Genomic DNA, 19,555 nt, shown 5'->3' with positions numbered 1-19,555 from the left:
ATATTCTACAGAATTACTCACATGAGAATATAAGGCCAGGCTTTTGCAAAATCCTCAAAGATTTTCTTTCCGAGATTCTGGAAATTGAAGGAATCTATAATCTGACTAAAATATAAAATAGGAAAAAGGTGGTAATCAAGGTGAGGCTGGGAGAAAGGGGCAGACAGAAAAGACAAAAGGAAAGGGAGACAGAAAAGACAGGAGAAAACTGAGACAAAAAGACAGAAGAAAAGGGAGACAGAAAAGACAGAACAAAAGGGAGACAAAAAGGCAGAAGAAAAAGGAGACAGAAAAGAAAAGAAAATGGAGACAGAAAAGACAGAAGAAAATGGAGACAGAAGAAAATGGAGACAGAAGAAAATAGAGACAGAAAAGAGAAGAAAATGGAGCCAAAAGAAAATAGAGACAGAAAAAAGAAGAAAATGGAGCCAAAAGAAAATAGAGACAGAAAAGAGAAGACAATGGAGATAGAAAAAAGAAGAAAATGGAGACAAAATAAAATCGAGACAGAAAAAAGAAGAAAATGGAGACAAAATAAAATAGAGACAGAAAAGAGAAAAGACAATTGAGACAGAAGGAAATGAAGACAGAAAAGACAGAAGAAAATGGAGACAGAAAAGAAAAGAAAATGGAGACAGAAAAAAGAAGAAAATGGAGACAGAAAAAAGAAGAAATGGAGACAGAAAAGAGAAGAAAATGGAGACAGAAAAGAGAAGAAAATGGAGACAGAAGAAAATAGAGACAAAAAGAGAACATAGAGACAAAAAGAGAAGAAAATTGAGACAGAAAAGAGAAGAAAATGGAGACAGAAAAGACAGAAGAAAATAGAGACAGAAAAGAGAAGAACATCGAGACAAAAAAGAGAAGAAAATGGAGACAGAAAAAAAGAAGAAAATTGAGACAGAAAAGAGAAGGAAAATGGAAACAGAAAAGGGAAGAAAATGGAAACAGAAAAGGGAAGAAAATGGAGACAGAAAAGGGAAGAAATGGAGACAGAAAAGGGAAGAAATGGAGACAGAAAAGGGAAGAAAATGGAGACAAAAGAAATTAGAGACAGAAAAGAGAAGAAAATGGAGACAAAAAAGAGAAGAAATGGAGACAGAAAAGAGAAGAAAATGGAGACAGAAAAGAGAAGAACATGGAGACAGAAAAGAGAAGAAAATTGAGACAGAAAAGAGAAGAAAATGGAGACAGAAAAGAGAAGAAAATTGAGACAGAAAAGAAAAGAAAATGGAGACAGAAAATAGAAGAAAATGGAGACAAAAGAAAATAGAGACAGAAAAGGGAAGAAAATGGAGACAGAAAAGAGAAGAAAATGGAGACAAAAGAAAATAGAGACAGAAAAGAGAAGAAAATGGAGACAGAAAAAAGAAGAAAATGGAGACAGAAGAAAATAGAGACAAAAAGAGAACATAGAGACAAAAAGAGAAGAAAATGGAGACAGAAAAGAGAAGAAAATGGAGACAGAAAAGACAGAAGAAAATAGAGAAAGAAAAGAGAAGAACATCGAGACAAAAAAGAGAAGAAAATGGAGACAGAAAAAAAGAAGAAAATTGAGACAGAAAAGAGAAGGAAAATGGAAACAGAAAAGGGAAGAAAATGGAAACAGAAAAGGGAAGAAAATGGAAACAGAAAAGGGAAGAAAATGGAGACAGAAAAGGGAAGAAATGGAGACAGAAAAGGGAAGAAATGGTGACAGAAAAGGGAAGAAAATGGAGACAAAAGAAATTAGAGACAGAAAAGAGAAGAAAATGGAGACAAAAAAGAGAAGAAATGGAGACAGAAAAGAGAAGAAAATGGAGACAGAAAAGAGAAGAACATGGAGACAGAAAAGAGAAGAAAATTGAGACAGAAAAGAGAAGAAATGGAGACAGAAAAGAGAAGAAAATTGAGACAGAAAAGAAAAGAAAATGGAGACAGAAAATAGAAGAAAATGGAGACAAAAGAAAATAGAGACAGAAAAGGGAAGAAAATGGAGACAGAAAAGAGAAGAAAATGGAGACAAAAGAAAATAGAGACAGAAAAGAGAAGAAAATGGAGACAGAAAAAAGAAGAAAATGGAGACAGAGAAAAGAAGAACATAGAGACAAAAAAGAGAAGAAAATAGAGATGGAAAAGAGAAGAAAATGGAGACAGAAAAGAGAAGTAAATGGAGACAGAAAAGAGAAGAAAATGGAGACAGAAAAGAGAAGAAATTTGAGACAAAAGAAAATAGAGACAGAAAAGAGAAGAAAATGGAGACAGAAAAGAGAAGAAAATGGAGACAGAAAAGAGAAGAAAATTGAGACAAAAGAAAATAGAGACAGAAAAGAGAAGAAAATGGAGACAAAAGAAAATTTATGCTTACCTGATAAATTTATTTATTTCCGGATATGGTCCACGACGTCATCAATTACAGAAAAGAGAAGAAAATGGAGACAGAAAAGGGAAGAAAATGGAAACAGAAAAGGGAAGAAAATGGAGACAGAAAAAAGAAGAAAATGGAGACAAAATAAAACAGAGACAGAAAAGAGAAGAAAATGGAGACAGAAGGAAATGAGGACAGAAAAGACAGAAGAAAATGGAGACAGAAAAGAGAAGAAAATGGAGACAGAAAAGAGAAGAAAATGGAGACAGAAGAAAATGGAGACAGAAGAAAATAGAGACAGAAAAGAGAACATAGAGACAAAAAAGAGAAGAAAATGGAGACAAAAAGTGAAGAAAATGGAGACAGAAAAAAGAAAAAAATGGAGACAAAAGAAAATAGAGACACAAAAGAGAAGAAAATGGAGACAGAAAATTGAAGAAAATGGAGACAGAAAAGACAGAAGAAATGAAGACAGAAAAGACAAGAACATCGAGACAAAAAGAGAAGAAAATGGAGACAGAAAAAAGAAGAAAATTGAGACAGAAAATAGAAGAAAATGGAAACAGAAAAGGGAAGAAAATGGAAACAGAAAAGGGAAGAAAATGGAGACAAAAGAAATTAGAGACAGAAAAGAGAAGAACATAGAGACAAAAAAGAGAAGAAATGGAGACAGAAAAGAGAAGAAAATGGAGACAGAAAAGAGAAGAACATGGAGACAAAAGAAAATAGAGACAGAAAAGAGAAGAAAATGGAGACAAAAGAAATTAGAGACAGAAAAGAGAAGAACATAGAGACAAAAAAGAGAAGAAAATGGAGACAGAAAAGAGAAGAAAATGGAGACAGAAAAGAGAAGAACATAGAGACAGAAAAGAGAAGAACATGGAGACAGAAAAGAGAAGAAAATGGAGACAGAAAAGAGAAGAATATTGAGACAAAAGAAAAGAGACAGAAAAGAGAAGAAAATGGAGACAGAAAAGAGAAGAAAATGGAGACAGAAAAGAGAAGAAAATGGAGACAGAAAAGAGAAGAAAATGGAGACAGAATAGAAAATAGAGACAGAAAAGAGAAGAAAATGGAGACAGAAAAAAGAAGGAAATGGAGACAAAAGAAAATAGAGACAGAAAAGGGAAGAAAATGGAGACAGAAAAGAGAAGAAAATGGAGACAAAAGAAAATAGAGGCAGAAAAGAGAAGAACATTGAGACAGAAAAGAGAAGAAAATGGAGACAGAAAAGAGAAGAAAATTGAGACAAAAGAAAATAGAGACAGAAAAGAGAGAAAAAATGGAGACAAAATAAAATAGAGACAGAAAAGAGAAGAACATAGAGACAAAAAAGAGAAGAAATGGAGACAGAAAAGAGAAGAAAATGGAGACAGAAAAGAGAAGAACATGGAGACAAAAGAAAATAGAGACAGAAAAGAGAAGAAAATGGAGACAAAAGAAATTAGAGACAGAAAAGAGAAGAACATAGAGACAAAAAAGAGAAGAAAATGGAGACAGAAAAGAGAAGAAAATGGAGACAGAAAAGAGAAGAACATAGAGACAGAAAAGAGAAGAACATGGAGACAGAAAAGAGAAGAAAATGGAGACAGAAAAGAGAAGAAAATGGAGACAGAAAAAAGAAGGAAATGGAGACAAAAGAAAATAGAGACAGAAAAGGGAAGAAAATGGAGACAGAAAAGAGAAGAAAATGGAGACAAAAGAAAATAGAGGCAGAAAAGAGAAGAACATTGAGACAGAAAAGAGAAGAAAATGGAGACAGAAAAGAGAAGAAAATTGAGACAAAAGAAAATAGAGACAGAAAAGAGAGAAAAAATGGAGACAAAATAAAATAGAGACAGAAAAGAGAAGAAAATGGAGACAAAAGAAAAAGAAAATTTATTTTTACCTGATAAATTTATTTATTTCCAGATATGATCCACAACGTCATCAATTACTAGTAGGAATATCACTCCTGGCCAGCAGGAGGAGGCAAGGAGCACCACAGCAAAGCTGTTAAATATCACTCCCCTTCCCACAATCCCTAGTCATTCGACCGAAGGGAAAGGAGAGAAACGAAGTAACACAAGGTGCAGAGGTGCCGGAGGTTTATATAAAAAGAAACTGAGTACAGGGCGGGCCGTGGACTCACCGTGTCAAGAAATAAATACATTTATCAGATAAGTATAAATTTTGTTTTTTTTCTAATGACACAGTGAGTCCACGGATCATCATCAATTACTGTTGGGAACCAAATACCCACGCCAGAGGACACAGATGATAAGGGATGGATAAGACAGAAACCTAAACAGAAGGCAACACTGCTTGAATGACCTTTCTCCCAAAAGAAGCCTCAGCCGAGGCAAAAGTATTGAATTTATAGAATTTGGAAAAAGTTTGCAAAGATGACCAAGTTGCAGCCTTGCAAATCTGTTCCACAGAAGCTTCATTTTTGAAGGACTAGGAAGAAGAAACAGCCCTTGTGGAATGAGCTCAGGAGGTTGCTGTCCAGCAGTCTCATATGCCAAGTGAATAACGCTCTTCAGCCAAAGGGAAAGGGAAGTAGCCGTAGCTTTCTGACCCTTGCGTCTCCCAGAAAAGCAAACAATGCAGAAGACTGACGAAAGTCCTTAGTTGCCCCCCAATAAAATGTTAGCGCTCGCACAACATCCAGATTATGCAACAAGCGTTCTTTGTGAGAAGAAGGATTAGGACACAAAGAAGGTACAACGATTTCCTGATTAATATTCTTGACCAAAACAACCTTGGGCAGGAAACCAAACTTAGTACGCAGAACCACCTTATCAGGGTGAAATATAAGATAAGGGGACTCACACTGTAAAGCAGAGAGTTCAGAAACTCTCAAAGCATAGGAAACAGCAACAAGAAACAAAACTTTCCAAGATAACATCTTAATATCTAAAGAATGCATAGGCTCAAACGGAGCCTGTTGTAAAACTTTAAGAACAAGGTTAAGACTCCATGGAGGAGTAACAAGTTTAAACACAGGCCGAATTCTAACCAAGGCCTGACAAAATGACTGCACGTCTGGCACATCCGCCAAGCCCTTATGTAACAAAATAGACAATGCCGAAATCTGACCCTTTAGAGTACTTTCCGACAAACCATTCTCCAGACCATTCTGGAGAAAGGACAAAATCCTAGAAATCCTTACCCTACTCCAAGAGTATCCTTTGGATTCACACCAATACAAGTATTTACTCCAGATCTTATGGTAAATCCTGCGAGTCACAGGCTTACAAGCCTTAATCAAGGTCTCAATGACCGACTCTGAAAATCCACGCTTAGATAAAACTAAGCGTTCAATCTCCAAGCAGTCAGCTACAGAGAAAACGAGATTTGGATGAAGGAAGGGACCCTGAAGTAGAAGGTCCTTCCTCAGAGGCAGTCTCCAAGGTGGAAAGGATGACATTTCCACTAGGTCTGCATACCAAATCCTGCGAGGCCAGGCCGGGGCTATGAGAATTACAGACGCCCTCTCCTGCTTGATTCGAGCAATGACTCTTGGAAGGAGAGCGAACGGAGGAAACAGGTATGCTAGACTGAATTTCCAAGGAACTGCCAGAGCACCGATCAGAAATGCCTGCGGATCTCTTGACCTCGAGCCGTATCTCGGAAGTTTGGCATTCTGACGAGAAGCCATGAGTTCCAACTCCAGCTGCCCCCACTTGAGGGTCAAGCTGGAAAACACATCCGAATGAAGTTCTCACTCCCCGGGATGAAAACTGTCTGCTCAGAAAATCCACTTCCCAATTGTCCACTCCTGGGATGTGGATCATAGAAAGACAGCAGTTGTGGGTCTCCGCCCACTGAATAATTCGGGCCACCTCTGTCATGGCCAAGGAACTCAGAGTTCCCCCCTGGTGGTTGATGTAGGTGACCGAGGTTATGTTGTCCAACTGGAATCTGATAAAACCGAGCTAAGGCTAACTGAGGCCAGGCCAGAAGAGCATTGAAGATTGCTCTAAGCTCCAAGATGTTTATGGGCAGGACTGATTACTCCTGGGTCCATAAGCCCTGAGCCTTCAATGAGCCCCATACTGCTCCCCAACCTAGAAGGCTGGCATCCGTGGTCACAATCACCCGGGAGGGTCTGCGGAAGCAAGTACCCTGGGAGAGATGATCCTGAGAAAGCCACCACGGAAGAGAGTCTATTGATGCCTGATCTAGATCTACACGCGGAGACAGGTTCGTATAGTCTCCGTTCCATTGTCTGAGCATGCATAACTGCAGAGGTCTGAGATGGAACCGAGCAAACGGAATGATGCCCATGGAACCCACCATCAGACCGATTACCTCCATACATTGAGCCACTGCTGGCCGTGGAGAGGACTGAAGGGCAAGACAAGAGTAGAAGAGTAGAAAATCTTTCTTTTTCTGACCTCCGTCAGAAAAATCTTCATTAACAGTCTATTATGGTCCCCAAAAATATGGCCCTTGTAGCTGGAACCAAAGAACGTTTTTCCAGATTCACATTCCATCCGTGGGATTGAAGAAAAGACAACAAGATCTCCGTATGAGAGTCTGCTTGTTGAAAATATGGCGCCTGAACCAGAATGCCATCCAGATAAGGTGCCACTGCAATGCCCCGAGATCGAAGCACAGCTAAAAGAGCCCCCAGAACCTTTGAAAAATTCTGGGAGCTGTGGCAAGGCCGAATGGAAGGGCCATGAACTGGAAATGATTGTCCAATAAGGCAAATCTCAGAAACTTGTGATGGTCCCTGTGAATGGGAACATGAAGGTATGCATCCTTTAGGTCTATGGTTGTCATGAACTGACCCTCTTGTACCAAGGGAAGAATGGAGCGTATAGTCTCCATCTTGAAGGATGGCACTCTGAGAAACTTGTTTAAAAATTTTAGATCTAGGATTGGTCGAAAAGTTCTCTCCTTTTTGGGAACTACGAACAGATTCAAGTAAAATCCCAGACTCCTTTCCTGAAAGGGAACTGGAACTATTACCCCCAGGGCAGCAAGGTCCTTGACACAATGTAAGAATGCCTCTCTTTATCTGGTCTACAGATAATCTGGAGAGGAGAAACCTGCCACTGGGAGGAAAAAGATATGAAGTCTATTTTGTATCCCTGGGAGACAATGTCCACCGCCCAGGGATCCGATACATCTCTTATCAAAGCCTGGAAAAAAAGAGAGAGGCTACCCCCTACAAGATCCGCTCCCGGATCGGGGGCCAACTCTTCATGCTCACTTGGAATCAGCTGAAGGCTTTTTAGATTGCTTTCCCTTATTCCTGGACTGGTTGGGCTTCCAGGAAGGCTTGGCTTGATCTTGCTTGGTGGAAAGGGAAGAAGACTTGCCTTTAAAGTTACGAAAGGAAACAAATTACTCTGACGTCCCTTCTGCTTATTCTTTTTATCTTGAGGAAGAAAAGAACCCTTCCCTCCAGTAATATCTGAGATAATCTCTGCCAAACCAGGTCCAAACAAGGTCTTAACCTTGTAAGGAATAGCCATGAGCTTAGATTTAGATAAAACATCCGCAGACCAGGACTTCAACCACAAGGCCCTGCGGGCTAGGACTGCAAAACCAGAAATTTTGGCTCCCAGTTTAATAACCTGTAAGGAACCAGAATGTAATGAAGGAATTGGCTAACTTGAGAGCCTTAATCCTGTCCTGGATCTCATCAAGAGGGGTATCTGTCTGAAGAGATTCAGACAACACATCAAACCAGTAAGCCGCAGCGCTGGTAACAGTGGCGATACACACCGCAGGTTGCCATTGTAGACCCTGGTGGACATACATCTTTTTTAGTAAAGCCTCCAATTTTTTATCCATTGGATCTTTAAAAGAACAACTATCCTCTATGGGAATATTAGACTTCTTGTCCAAAGTGGAGATCGCTCATTCTACCTTAGGAACTGTCTGCCACGACTCCTTAATAGAATCATCTATAGGAAACATCTTCTTAAAAATAGGAGATGGAGAAAAGGGAATACCAGGTCTTTCCCATTCTCGAGCAATAATCTCCGCAGCATGGTCAGGATCCCGGAAAAACATCCACTGCGGAGGGAACATCAAAGTATTTGTTTAATTTACTAGACTTTTTAGGATTGACTACGATAGTTGTGTCGGAGTTGTCCAAAGTAGCCAAAACCTGCTTAAGTAATAAGCGAAGGTGTCTAGCTTAAATCTGAAGGATACCACTTCAACATCAGAAGGAATTACACTGTCTGAGTCTGAGATTTCCCCCTCAGATGCTACCGACATGTCTTCTTCCTCAGGCTTATGGGAAGGGACACTCTAGATAGCCAGAACTTGATCAGAAACCTTACTGTTTCCTTAAATTTCCTTTTACGCTTTCCCTGCAACATGGGGAAAGCTGACAAGGCCTCAGATACCGCAAGGGATACCTGGGAAGCAATGTCTTGTAGAGAAAATCCTACAGGATTGCAAGAGGAAACACAGGGCACTGTATGTGGAGACTGAAAAAGTTGGGACACTTGAGGAGAAAGCTGCGGCATATCTGCAACAGGAGACACCTGAACAGAATTTGCCTTGGATAATGGTGGCTTATGATCAAATATTTTATCTCTATAACAAAGTTCTCTCAATGCATGAGGAACAAAAATGAACTGGGGTTCCACCTGAGCATAAAAACATAACTGACAAGCAGCAACTTTGCCTGGGATAATGGTTTGAAAAGCCTCTTGATCCATCTTATGAAATAAATAAGGATAAAGTGTAAAAATTCTTTATTTGAAAATAAAAAATAAATGTGTACTGTGTCTTTAAATAGAAATGTGTGTTAGCGCAACAAACCAAATAGACCTCAGGCTACCTATACACCTCAGTAGCTTTACTGAGGTGCCTACCTGTCCTGCAGCTCATTTTCAAATACAGAGCGGTTACAGAGCCCTAACTGCCGAAAAAAATGGCTTACAACAGTAATCCCCATGACCAAAAGTATAAAAACTACTATAACACACTGAGCCACCATAAATCATCTCACAGTCTCAATGCCCAAACTGCCTAAAAGAAACCCCAAACATGAAGGTTTAATAAAGTCCCATTTTAAATAAGACAGCTTTTAGCTGTAACAAGTGCCAGCAATCTCCTTGCAAAAGAAAATTAAAATGGCACTTACCTGAAAGTGCTGTCTGGCAGCAAGACAGCTCACCTGGTTTGAGAGGGTGCAGCCCCTTACATGGACCTGTGAAGAGAGAAAAACTGAGTAAACCTACTCAGGTTTTCTAGTTAGGGAAGCAGATTCTTAAAAAAAAGCAGTGAGGATTGTACCTCACAAGTTCTCAAGTGCTCAAAAGCCACCCACTGCCCTACTGAAGAGACTGATGTGGACTAGGCTAGACCCCAGAAAGGAACAGAGTAAGCTTACTCTGCTAAAAAAAAAAATCTTAATTGAAGAAAACTTCTCATCAAACACCTAAACTTCACCTCCTCCTTGCACTACATGCAAAGAGAATAACTGGGGGATTGTGGGTAGGGGAGTGATATTTAACAGCTTTGCTGTGGTGCTATTTGCCTCCTCTTGCTGGCCAGGAGTGATATTCCCAACAGTAATTGATGATGATCCGTGGACTCCCCGTGTCATTAGAAAGAAACAACTGTCTTAAATCTAAGGGTGGGGTCGTGGACTCACCATATCCGGAAAAAAGTAACTTTATCAGGTAAGCATAAATTTTCTTTTCTTTCCTAAGATATGGTGAGTCCACAACATCATCAATTACTAGTGGGAACCAATACCCAAGCTAGAGGACAAAGATGACTAGGGAGGGAAAAAGACATGCAGACCTAAACAGAAGGCACCACTGCTTAAAGAACATTTCTCCCAAAAGTAGCCTCAGCCGAGGCAAAAGTATCAAATTTTGAAAAAGTATGTAGAGAGGACCAAGTTGTAGCCTTGCAAATCTGTTCCCCAGAAGCTTCATTTTTGAAAGCCCAGGAAGAGGAAACAGCCCTCGTGGAATGAGCTGTAATTCTCTCAGGAAGCTGCTGACCAGCGGTCTCATAAGCAAAATGAATAATACTTCTCAACCAGAGGGAAAGATAATTAGCAGTAGCCTTCTGACCTTTACGCTTGCCAGAGAAATAAACAAACAGGGCAGAAAAAAATCCTTAGTCGCCTGTAGGTAGAATTTTAAAGCACGCACAACATCCAAGTTGTGTAACAAAATGTTTCTTTATGTGAAGAAGGATTAGGACATAGAGAAGGAACAACAATTTCCTGATTAATATTTCTATCTGAAACCACTTTAGGAAGAAAACCCAACTTAGTACGAAGAACCGCCTTATCAGCATGAAAGATAAGATAAGCAAATCGCACTGCAAGGCCGAGAGCTCCAAAACTCTCAGAGCAGAAGAGATAGCAAAAAGAAACAAAACCTTCCAAGATAATAACTTAATATCTAAGGAATGCAATGGCTCAAACGGAGCCTGCTGTAAAACTTTAAGAACAAGGTTAAGACTCCAAGAAGGAGCAACAGACATAAACACAAGCCTGATTCTGACCAGGGCCTGACTAAAAGACTGAACATCTGGCACGTCCGCCAGACGTTTGTGTAACAAAACAGATAACGCAGAAATCTGACCCTTCTCCAGACCCTCTTGGAGAAAAGACAAAATCCTAGGAATCCTGACCCTACTCCAAGAGTAGCCCTTGGATTCACACCAATAAAGATATTTACAACATACCTTATGGTAAATCTCTCTAGTAACAAGCATGCGCGCCTGAATCATGGTCTCAATGACCGACTCAGAAAAACCACGCTTAGACAGAACTAAGTGTTCAATCTCCAAGCAGTCAGCTTCAGAGAAACGAGATTTGGATGAAGGAATGGACCCTGAGTTAGAAGGTCCTTCCTCAGAGGCAACCTCCAAGGTGGAAGAGATGACATCTTCTCGAGATCTGCATACCAAATCCTGCAAGGCCACGCAGGAGGTATTAGAATCACAGATGCTCTCTCCTGCTTGATACGAGCAATGGCTCGTGAAAGGAGAGCAAATGGAAAAAACAGTTAAGCTAGACTGAAATCCCAAGGAACCAGAGCATCTATCAAGACGGCCTGCGGATCACTTGACTTTGAACCGTACCTTGGAAGCTTGGCATTCTGCCGAGACGCTATCAGATCCAACTCCGGCACCCCCCATTTGAGGGGTAACCTGGAGAAAACTTCTGGATGGAGAGCCCACTCCCCAGGATGAAATGTCTGTCTGCTCAGGAAATCCTCTTCCCAGTTGTCCACTCCTGCAATGTGGATGGCAGATAGACAGCAATTTTGAGCTTCCGCCCACTGAATAATTTGAGCCACCTCCTTCATGGCTAAGGAACTCCGAGTTCCTCCCTGGTGGTTGATGTAAGCCACTGAGGTGATATTGTCCAACTGGAACCTGAAAAACCAGGCTAAGGACAACTGAAGCCAAGCCATCAGAGCATTGTAAATCTCTCTTAACTCCAAGATGTTTATGGGGAGAGCAGACTCCTCCTGAGTCCATAGTCCCTGTGCCTTTAACGACTCCCAGACTGCTCCCCAGCCCAGCAGGCTGGCGTCTGTGGTTACAATAACCCAGGAAGGTCTCCAGAAGCATGTGCCCTGAGACAGATGATCCTGAGAAAACCACCACGGGAGAGAGTCTCTTGTCGACTGATCTAGATCTATCCTCTGCGACAGATCTGAATGGTCCCGTTCCATTGTCTGAGCATGCATAACTGCAGAGCTCTCAAATGGAATCAAAGGGGATGATGTCCATGGAAGCGACCATCAGACCAATTACCTCCATACATTGAGCCACTGATGGCCGAACAGTAGACTGCAGAGTGAGGCAAGAGGAAAGAATCTTGGATTTTCTGACCTCTGTCAGAAAATGTTTGATAGATAGGGAATCTATCATGGTCCCTAAGAAAACTACCCTTGTAGCTGGAACAAGGGAACTCTTTTCCAGATTCATTATCAATCTGTGGGAACATAGAAAAGACAACAATATCTCTGTATGAGAGTTTGCTTGTTGAAAAGATGGCGCCTGAACCAATATGTCGTCCAGGTAGGTTGCCACTGCAAATCCCCGAGACCGGATCACTGCCAAGAGAGCCCCCAGAACTTTCGAAAAAATTCTGGGAGCTGTGGCAAGACCAAACAGAAGAGCCACAAACTGAAAGTGCTTGTCCAGAAAGGCGAATCTCACTTGTGATGATCCCTGTGAATGGGAACATGAAGATATGCGTCCTTCAGGTCTATGATCTTCATAAACTGACTCTCTTGGACAAAGGGCAGAATGGAACAAATAGTTTCCATTTTGAAGGACGGTACTTTGGGAAACTTGTTTAGATACTTCAGGTCTAGAATAGGTCTGAAAGTTCCCTTTTTTTTTGGGAACCACGAACAGATTTGAATAGAAACCCAGGCCCTGTTCCTCTACTGGAACTGAAACTATCACTCCCAGGGAGGAAAGATCCTGAACACATTTCAAGAACGCCTCTCTTTTTATCTGGTCTGCAGATAGTCTTGAGATGTGAAACCTGACCCTGGGAGGAAAGGCATTAAAATCTATTTTGTAACCTTGAAATACTCCTTGAGATACTATGTCCACAGCCCAGAGATCTGGGACATCTTGTATCCATGCTTAAGAAAACTGAGAAAGTCTTCCCTCCACTTGATCCGATCCTGGATCGGGGACAAACCCTTCATGCTGATTTAGTTGCGGGCTTCTTTGATTGCTTCACCTTGTTCCAAAACTGATTGGGCTTCCAGGAAGACTTGGACTGCTCCTGCTTGGAAGACTTTCCTTTAAAGTTATGAAAGGAACGAAAAATTACTCTGACATCCTTTAGGTCTATTCTTCTTATCTTGTGGTAAAAAAGACCCTTTTCCACCCATAATATCAGAAATGATTTCTGCCAGACCAGGTCCAAACAAGGTCTTACCCTTGTAAGGAATCACCAGAAGCTTGGACTTAGAGGTAACATCGGCTGACAAAGATTTCAGCCACAAAGCCCTGCGGACTAGCACAGCGAAGCCAGATATCTTGACTCCCAGTTTAATAACCTGCAAGGTAGCATCAGAAATAAAGGAATTCGCTAACTTAAGAGCCTTAATCATGTCTTGTATCTCTTCCAAGGGAGTCTCTACCTGAAGAGAATCAGACAAAGCGTTGAACCAATAAGATGCCACACTTGACACAGTAACTATACACACTGCAGGTTGCCAATGGAGACCTTGATGAATATATATCTTTTTCAAATAAGTCTCCAGCATTTTGTCCATAGGATCCTTAAAAGAGCAGCTATCCTCAATAGGAATAGTAGTTCTCTTAGCAAGGGTAGAAATAGCCCCTTCTACTTTAGGTACCGTGTGCCATGGCTCTTTAATGTAGTCAACGACAGGAAACATCTTCTTAAAGACAGGAGACGGGGAAAAAGGTATCCCTGGCTTCTCCCATTCCTGTGCAATAATCTCTGTAGCACAGTCAGGAACAGGAAACACCTCCACAGCGGAAGGAACATCAAAGTATATATTTAGTTTACTAGATTTCTTAGGGTTGACAACGACAGGAGTACTGGAGTCGTCCAAAGTAGCCAAAACCTCCTTTAACAGTACATGACGGATGCAACTTCAGCATCAGATGAAGGAATTATACTTATGAATCTGAGATTTCACCCTCAGATGCTACTGACATATCTTCCTCATCAAACTTATGAGGGAGGACAACTTGGGTAGTGGGAGCCGGAACAGGAACATTACTATCTAAATCTCTACATTTCCTCTTGTGTTTTCCTTTTAGAATAGGAAAGGCAGCTAATGCTGCAGATACCGCTGAAGATACCTGGACAGCAATTTCTGCTTGCAAATAGACTCCTCTTGGAGATTGAGAGGAACTGCAGGGCACTGTATGTGACGCCATAGAGGCTAGGGACGTGTGAGGAGAAAGCTGTGGCATTGCCTGAACAGCATCATCCAGAGAGACAATTGGTTTAGAAACAAAGAGTATATCTTTATGTTTTAAAGTCCTCTCCACACATGAGGAACAAAATTGCAAGGGCAACTCAATTTGATTCTCCAAACAAAGCAGACACCTGTCCAGAGGAGCAGAATCCTGCTCAATGATAGAGATAACAATTTTTTTAGGAAAAAAAGGCAAAAAAATAAACGATACTTTATTGAGGTACTGTCACTTTAAATCAAGAAAAAAGATGCAATATATACCCTAAGAAAGCATATTGGCCTCACAGCTTGCTGTATTAATTCCCCAAAAGTCTGCAAATACTAATACGTTGGGAAGCAAGGGGTATAACTTTAAGTTTGCTAGTTAAGCACACATCTACACCTCAGCCTGTGACTGAGGTGCCTACCTGCCCCTTCGTTTCGAAAAGAGCATAGAAAACCCAGACTCCACAACAGTAGCCACTGTGCCCACTCTGATAAGCCTTCCAGGATCGGAGCGAGATGTCACGTGACCGGCAAGTGAAGCTGCGCCACAAATGCAGAGCACGTGCTTCAAGCAGGAAGGACTAAATTTTTGAGCGGAAAAGCCACTACCTACGTCAGAGCCGGCAAGAAATAGCAGAATAAGCGATATAAAAACATAAAAGAGTCCGCAAACAACTTTACTCACAGAACCATCATGTGAATTAAGTGCAATAATAAAACAAACTCTTGAGCCAACATAACAGGATTAACCCCTTTCATCCCATGAAGGAGATTAACCCCAGTCTCTGAATGAGCAGAATCCTGCTTCTTCACATACCAATGTGCCTGCCCACTGCTTATAATTAATCCTTAACCCAGGATATTAGTCCCATAAGTAAATGCAGAGGGTCTTCCTTAACCCCTTCAGTGCCAGCCTCCCAGCCCCAGAAGACAAAGGCACTTACCTGCATGTCTAACTGTCTGGCAGGACAGCTCACAAGGTGTGAGAGGACGACACTCCTAACAAACACCTGTAGAAAAAGAAAGAACCGAGTAAATCTACTCTGGCTTTCTATACTAGGGCAGCAAAATTTTAGAAAATGCAGCAAGGCCCATCTCACAAGTTCCTAACTGCTTTAAAGCCACCACTACCCTACTGAATAGATTAACGTGGACTACGGCTAGAAAGAAATCCAATTTTCATCAGACACCAAAACTTCACCTCCTCCATTGACGAAGGCAAAGAGAATGACTGGGGATTGTGGGAAGGGGAGTGATAATTTGCCTCCTCCTGCTGGCCAGGAGTGATATTCCCACTAGTAATTGATGACGTTGTGGACTCACCATATCTTAGGAAAGAAATAGAGACAGAAAAGAGAAGAAAATAGAGACAGAAGGAAATGAAGACAGAAAAGACAGAAGAAAATTGAAACAGAAAAAAACTGAAGAAAATGGAGAGACAAAGAAGGGAAAGAGGGAGCACAAGGGCTGAAATGGGTAAAGAAGTAAAATGAGAAACAAAATTGTTTGGAGATATAAATGGAAAATAGGAAATCTCTCTCACCTGGAAGCATTAGCGATGTTGCCTCTGGTTTGGTCAAAACCCATTCCATCAACTGTAAAGTCTGACGGGAAAGTAAGGTTCACTTTCGGGAAACATCTGTTAAAAACTAAAACCAAACAAACAGATCTGCATTATAAACCAAAGGAATAATCTGCTATTACAAACATTTAGTAAGAAAAATAATTTTAGTTATTCTTAGCAATAAATCATTGTATTTACACTTAAAGGACCAGTAAATACGGTAGATTTGCATAACTAACAAATGTATGTTAACAAGATCATGCAATAGCACTTAGTCTGAGCTTCAAATAAGTAGTAGATTTTCAAAGTTATGGCTACTTCCCCTCCCCCTGTATCATGTGACAGCCATCAGCCAATCACAAATGCACACATGTATATTTTGTGAATTCTTGCACATGCTCAGTATGAGCTGGTGACTCAAAAAGTGTAAATATAAAAAGACTGTGCACATTTTGTTAATGGAAGTAAATTGGAAATTTGTTCAAAAATGCTGCTCTGTCTAAATCCTAAAAAAATGTAATTTTAAATTTTTGATTTTCCCTTTAAAAGGGATAGAACAGTAATAACTGAAATGTGCATGTGTGCCTTTCAATTTTGAATAGAAGCATTTTTGCAATATACTTCTTAATTTGTGTCATACCAGCCACTGCAGACTGACTCTCTGGGAAGGTGTGGTGTTTGAATGCTGGTGCACGGGCCATCGCAGCATATGCGCGTATGCTGCTGAAAACCAGTAACAACTTGTCTAGAAGCATTTGCTAATGGAAGTATATTGCAAAAAATGCTTCTATTTAAAACTGAAATACACTCATGCACATTTCAGTTTTGACCTTTCTATCCCTTTAAATTGTGACACAATATTTTTATACTAATAGGGTATCGGATACAATAACACCCCAGTATTTTCCTTTGCTCTGAATGGGCTTGTTTAGAAGAGAAGTACAGTAAAAAATTGATCCTCCCTGCCCCTGTACTACACACCCACTCCCCCCGACTGCCCAACTCTGTCTTCAGAACACCCTGACAATGTCCATAGACTACCAGCCTCCCCATGTTCTCAGCTCCCTGACCCTGCAGAGTATTCTGGGCGTTAAGTGTTTGGAACATTTTTTAAATAGATTTAAACAGAAACCTTGAAAAATTAGCAGCCTTCATATAAAATGACTGTGATAGGCCTGGGAAGCAATTCAGTTAACTCAAATATTTAATAGTTCAGATAGCCAAGTTCTTAAAAAAAAGCTTTGAAATGACAGTCTTCACCAGAATGTTTATTGATTAAAAAGATAGATAATCCTTTTATTACCCATTCCCCAGTTCTGCATAACCAACACGGTTATATTAATATACTTTTTACCTCTGTGATTACCTTGTATCTAAGCCTCTGCAGACTGCCCTCTTATTTCAGTTCTTTTGACAGACTTGCATTTTAGCCAATCAGTGCTGACTCCTAGGTAGCTCCACGTGCGTGAGCACAGTGTTATCTAAATGACATACATGAACTAGCGCTGTCTAGCTGTGAAAAATTGTCAAAATGCATTTAGATAAAATGAGGCATTCAAGGTCTAATAAATTAGCATATGAACCTCCTAAGTTTAGCTTTCAACTAAGAATACCAAGAGAGCAAAGCAAAATTGGTGATAAAAGTAAATTGGAAAGTTGTTTAAAATTACATGCTCTATCTGAATCATAAAAGTTTATTTTGGACTAGACTGTCCCTTTAATCTGCTTACTAGAGAAAGGGACTGGTGTGAAACAGGAGGAACAACAGACATGCTTGGGCTTGGCTTAAGGACCTTGTTGAAGGACTTGGACTTCCAAGAGAATTTTCTTATAGCAAAGACAGTGCAATGCTACCTATGTCATTTTATACTTCTGTATTTGCTGGCACTTTAACTTGAGGGCTGAAAATGCACAAAAAAAATAAAAGTTTAAAATAAAAGATATTGCCAAAAGCCTTCAAGCAGCTGGGGTAAATTTGTCTTTCGATGGTCTACAATGCAAGGTGTCAAACTGTCCCCATACACGGCATACAGGTTCTTAGTTCTTCATTCTAAATGGACTAGAATGGCTTTGAATTTGAAAGCATTGTGAAAAAGCCCTGTGAGATACTGTAGATCTTCCTTTTGTAGTTTAGTTAGCTGGCAAATAAACATACTAAAAACAGAGCTCCAAATTGTCCTGCATATAGCGGTATTGCCACGGTTAGAGAGCTCTTTCCTGCTCTCCCGCCCTTTAGTGCAAATGTCCCAGTAACCAAAGTGAAACTGGGGACTGCCCATACCAATTTCAACCATTACTCCACCCCTGCATATGTGACCACACCCACAAGCTTCCCTCTGCATGGATCTCCATGTCCCAGAAGGCATTCAGCAATCATTTGGAGGTAAATATATTGTCATAATTGTGATGAGTGTCACTCTCCAATGGTACAGCAGTGGGAGCCTTACTCATCAGCCTGTTACCAATCAGGCCTTAAGAACCAGTTGCATGTGCTGTTAAGTTAAACTTAAGGCCCAAGAGGATGAAACGCGTTGATCTGCTCAATTTAATTCCACATTTATTATCGATTCCTGTAACCACTGGTAGTTAGGTCAGGTACATTGAGCCATTTTAATTATATGAATGGTCTTTAAGTGTAATCTCTGACCCAGGATCTACCAGCTAATGGAGTCTTTCTTATAAAAAGGATCTTTAAATCAAGGATCTCTGAACCCTGCTGCATATACAGCTTCCTACATCAATGGTTCCGGTTACCCTCACCTTTCAACCGTAACAGTTAATAGGACTGAGAGACACTGTCCCACCTACTCCATGCTTTGAAAGCAAACAACTAAGTACTTACCTCTATTTGCTAACATCATCGGCTTGGAGATTGAGGGATTCACATCCATTATTACTCTCACTTGGAGCGTATCTTTCAGAGACTCATTACATTATTCACTGCAACAAGGTCTTAATTTAAGACAGGATATCTCACCTGCACATTCTTGCTGGACTATGAGTCTCTAATATAGACTTTTTACCCTGCGGTGGCATACTCACATCAGGTACCTTCAGGTGACTAGCTCCGTCAAACTCTTACTAGCAATATTTGCTTGTTTCGTTTTAGCGTTTACTATTATTGTTACATTGTATTTATTTTACATTGTTTCCATTGCACTTAGTTTTTATATATGTATCTATCTTTGTTTTGTTGATGCCGGCATCTTTTATCTGTACTTATTTGTACTTTTATGTCACTTTATTTATCTAATTATTTTTATACTATTCTAGATATATCAAATCTATTAAATTAAATATATTTGTATCTAGCCACAGCCAAGTTCCTTTTTAAGTGGATATCCACCTCATCACATTTTATTACGATATATAACGTTATTATTTAACATTGACACACTGTGTGCACCTAATTTTTACCACAATACATTATCATATTTATTAGTATTTTACTATACGTTTACTTTGTATAAACAACATTTGGGTTATTTGATTTTTTCTTAATTTTTTCTTAATTTTTTTCATAAAGCTCTCTTTCGCTTTTTTTAGCGCTATCCCATTATCTCCATTTTTCTAAACTTAAGGACCAGTAAATACAGTAGATTTGCATAATTAACAAATGCACGATAAAAAGGCAATGCATTAGCACTTAAGGGTCGATTTAGCAAAGCTTTCGCCAGGCTTCGTCCCCCTACGACTGCAGGTTCTCACTTGAGAACCTGCAGTCCATATTTAACAAGCAGCGGTCAT

General features: G+C 40.2%; 1 protein-coding gene across 1 annotated transcript in view; it reads right to left on the bottom strand.

Moving 5' to 3' along the window:
• Window positions 1-19,555, bottom strand: part of SLC44A4 (solute carrier family 44 member 4) — a 185,269-nt gene that overhangs the window by 30,559 nt on the left and 135,155 nt on the right. The window contains exons 8-9 of the mRNA XM_053721983.1: window positions 15,788-15,893; window positions 22-105 (exon numbers count right to left, since the gene is read on the bottom strand). Of these exons, the coding sequence (XP_053577958.1) occupies window positions 22-105; window positions 15,788-15,893 (190 nt within the window). The remainder of the gene's footprint in view (window positions 1-21; window positions 106-15,787; window positions 15,894-19,555) is intronic.

This window comes from Bombina bombina, chromosome 7 (assembly GCF_027579735.1).
Source record: "Bombina bombina isolate aBomBom1 chromosome 7, aBomBom1.pri, whole genome shotgun sequence".
In the NCBI taxonomy this organism is placed as follows: domain Eukaryota; kingdom Metazoa; phylum Chordata; class Amphibia; order Anura; family Bombinatoridae; genus Bombina; species Bombina bombina.
This window is presented reverse-complemented; position numbering and strand designations above follow the sequence as displayed.